The 3,846-nt window shown below is 30.9% G+C and overlaps 1 protein-coding gene across 6 annotated transcripts in view; it reads right to left on the reverse strand.

Moving 5' to 3' along the window:
- LOC106469365 (protein expanded-like) overlaps positions 1 to 3,846 on the reverse strand; it is a 57,280-nt gene that overhangs the window by 27,394 nt on the left and 26,040 nt on the right. For all 6 annotated transcript variants that reach the window (XM_022397868.1, XM_022397866.1, XM_022397865.1 and 3 more), the window contains one exon: positions 267 to 414. In XM_022397868.1, coding sequence (XP_022253576.1) covers positions 267 to 380 — 114 coding nt within the window. In that variant the 5' untranslated portion in view covers positions 381 to 414. The remainder of the gene's footprint in view (positions 1 to 266; positions 415 to 3,846) is intronic.

Raw genomic sequence — 3,846 nt, forward strand, 5'->3', positions numbered from 1 at the left:
ATGGTTTATATTGCAACTTGTTTACAGCTGTACGTTATGAATAGTGAGTGTACAGCATGGTTTATATTGCAACTTGTTTACAGCTGGACGTTATGAATAGTGAGTGTACAGCATGGTTTATATTGCAACTTGTTTACTGCTGTATGTTATGAATAGTGAGTGTACAGCATGGTTTATATTGCAACTTGTTTACAGCTGTATGTTATGAATAGTGAGTGTACAGCATGGTTTATATTGTAACTTGTTTACAGCTGTTTTATACTTACGTCCACAAGTATGTACAGCCTTTGTTTTGTCAGCAATACCAAACACACATATTTCTTCCCAGACGGACAGGTGGCAGTGCAAGAGTTGTAAACACTTCGCGAGGACTGTTTCATCACTAGCCTTTTTTCTCCCCGCTTTATTTTCACACTGAAAAACAAAGCAAAAATTCTACAGTACAGCAAAACGTTAAATAACTTCAATTTATGAATGATAAGAAAATGGATGTATGTGTCGGGGGGGAGGGGGGATCAATTACTGTATACACAACACAACAGATTTTAATTTACACTCTGACAAGAAAACATATTATACTGTTTTATATTTTTCTACAAATGAAAATATCAAAGTTCTGAATTTTAAAAACAGTTCATAAGTGGTTCTGTAAATATCATTTAACACTGTCAATGGCTTTTAAGTTCCCATATCATGCCTAGAAACTTATGCTATTTAGAAGAAAAAAAATTAACCTTATGTCTTTACATTATTTAGTCTGTTTTCAAGACTTATTTTACGTAAATCTAGTTTTAAGTCATCAATTCAAATGTCAACATAAGAAAAAATCAAGCTTTCAATAGTGATTTTTCTAGATTAGAGATAATAAATATGATGCAATACGATATAACTTCAAAAATGTTTAACTTCCTGTGTGATAATTTATTGATTTCTTTTGTATGTAAAAAAAAAACTTTTAGAACTCGATCTTAAAGTAATAATGAAATGTTGATAAAGCTTATATGATTACTAATCAACTCTGTAAATATATGTATTACTCCTATACTGTGATTTCTCTGATATTGGGCAAAGTATGCAGCAAGTTATCTAATGTCTTATTCCACAAAAAAATAAAAACTTATGATAACAGGATAACGTGAATCACCATAGTGATTCATAATAGGGTTCGCCCAGGAATTTCACAAAAATTCTAATAGAACATAAGGGCACAACACTCAAGACTTTCTGTCTCAATGGCTGAGGCTGTTAAAATATTGATAATAGCAAAAAAAGTTGATTTTCCCATTGTCAGACAAAATTCATCCATTTGTTCTTCATATTATTATTATTAATCATGTTATTCTTGTTTCACAAGCCTACATAAAAAACGGCTAAGAATATTTTATTACAACCTAGGCAAACCTACTAAAAAAACACCTGCGCAGGTCATAGAACTATTTTTATGTTGATTCTTAAAAGAGAAAGAGAGATGTTATCAGTTTTTTTTTCATAACTATTGGCCAAGTTTCTCTTGGAAGCCATTAAACAGCAAAAACGGCTAGGTATACTGTGCCAAAATCTATGCACAGCTACAAAACAAACTCCTGCAAAGGTTGTAGGGCTGTTTTTAAGTTAATTCTTGAAAGTCGAGATTTCCACCCTCTAAAATTTTCCAAGTTCTTTTTCGCTACCAACATAAGCTATTTGAAGCCATTTAAGCACCGTTATACTTGTCGGAAATCACCCATTTTATACTAGTGGAAAAGACTTCCTTTTATTAGAGTAAACAATGTGTATATTTACAACAGTGACTTCACCCTTATTACTATTGATTATACTTTTACAAGCGCTTCAGAAAAACGGCTACGAATATATTACTGAAACCTGAACAATTGTAATAAATGCAGTATTGAATAGGATATTTTTAAAATTAATTCAAGCACTTTAGTTTTTTCACACTGAAGATTTTTTCTCTAAGTCTTTCACTTTCCGCCATTTAAAAAATCCGGTGTTTTACTAATGCGCATTAATTGGAAAAGAATTTGTGCAACTTATAGCACATTAATTGGAAACTGCCACGTTGAGGATTCATCAGTTCTTGTATTCGCTGTTGTACTTTGTCTCTACATGGTTTTCTGCGATTATTTCAGTGAGTTTTCTAACAGTATACGATTACCATAGTAGATTTCTCTACTCTTGTGAGTGATGATTTATTCTACTGATTTTCGCCCTTCTCTGAAATTGTGAGTGCGTATTTTAGTATTAGTATTCATATTTTTGTTTCACAAGCCTGCAATAAAATAGCCTAGATAGATATACTACATGAAACGCTGCGAACGTCCATGACCTATTTAAAAAATTGACTGTTTTTCACTGAAAGTTGATTTACGTGGCTATGAATATATAATATATGCGATGTTGTTGTGTGTTTACACGAAACTTCAGGCATAAAACCACCTGGCTCAGTAAATAATGGTTGGGTGGAAAAAAAGTCAATGCAGCAGTAAACTTTTCAAAAACGTGTAACATTTAACTGAATGTATATACACGTACGTAGCTTGAAATTTATTCTCCATAAATGGACATAAAAAAAGATAATTAAAAATTATTAATTTAAAAAGGGGAATGGGGATCATCAAAAAAAGTACAGAAATAAGCTGAATCAAAATGCAAATATTGTATTTTCAAGCCTAGTACTAAAGACTCCAAATTGGAAATAGTGTCCATGTTATTTTCTCAAGCTACAAATCCCTCCGTGTCTACAGTAATTATCAATTTTAGTGGCGTAAAAATAGGGATTTGTAGCTTGAGAAAATAATGTAAACACCATTTTCAGCCTAGTTTTTTTACTTTTTTAGAGCCCCAAGTTATAGGCTTGAAAATATAACATTTGCATTTTGATTCAGCTTACTTCTGTACTTTTTGACGATCCTTATTCCCATTTTTAAATTAAAAATTAATTAATGTAAAGAATGAGAAAAATCTCTAGATAGTTAGTCCTTGATACTTCTTGTGTATGCTTAATGTAAAATAATAACAGAGTTTAGGCATGCTACATTACATAAAATAAAACTTGATAGCTTATATCATATAAAATTTTATACTTCATTGGCACAGAAAAACATTCTCAAAGACTCCCTATGGTCACTAATACATACCTTATCAAATATATATGTTCAAAGCTATGTCACTTCTACGTTCTCTGTTTTATAGATATACATTGTCAGTGTCAAAGTACATTCCTTGCAAAATATTGTAGATATGTTTTCTTAGTATCAAAGGTATGACTAAGTCATGTCATATAGATATGTAGTTTTGGTATCAATGTATGATTATGTTCTCTCACTTATGCAAACTTTATCAAATAGATACAAGTTGTCATTATCAAGATATGATTCAGTCATGTCGCCTGTACATACTGTCATGTAGATATGTAGTGTCAGTATTAAAGATGTTATCAAGGCTTGTTACATAGATACTTTGTCATAGATATATGTACTGTCATTATTAAAGTTGTGATTAAATTGTGTCACATACATACTCTGTCATAGAAATATATGTACTGTCAGTATTAAAGTTGTAATTAAATTGTATCACATACATACTCTGTCATAGAGATATGTACTGTCAGTATTAAAGTTGTGATTAAATTGTGTCACATACATACTCTGTCATAGAAATATATGTACTGTCAGTATTAAAGTTGTGATTAAATTATGTCACATACATACTCTGTCATAGAGATATGTACTGTCATTATTAAAGTTGTAATTAAATTGTGTCACATACATACTCTGTCATAGAATATATGTACTGTCAGTATTAAAGTTGTATTAATTGTGTCACATACATACTCTGTCATAGAGA

This window comes from Limulus polyphemus, unplaced genomic scaffold (assembly GCF_000517525.1).
Source record: "Limulus polyphemus unplaced genomic scaffold, Limulus_polyphemus-2.1.2 Scaffold3448, whole genome shotgun sequence".
Taxonomy (NCBI): domain Eukaryota; kingdom Metazoa; phylum Arthropoda; class Merostomata; order Xiphosura; family Limulidae; genus Limulus; species Limulus polyphemus.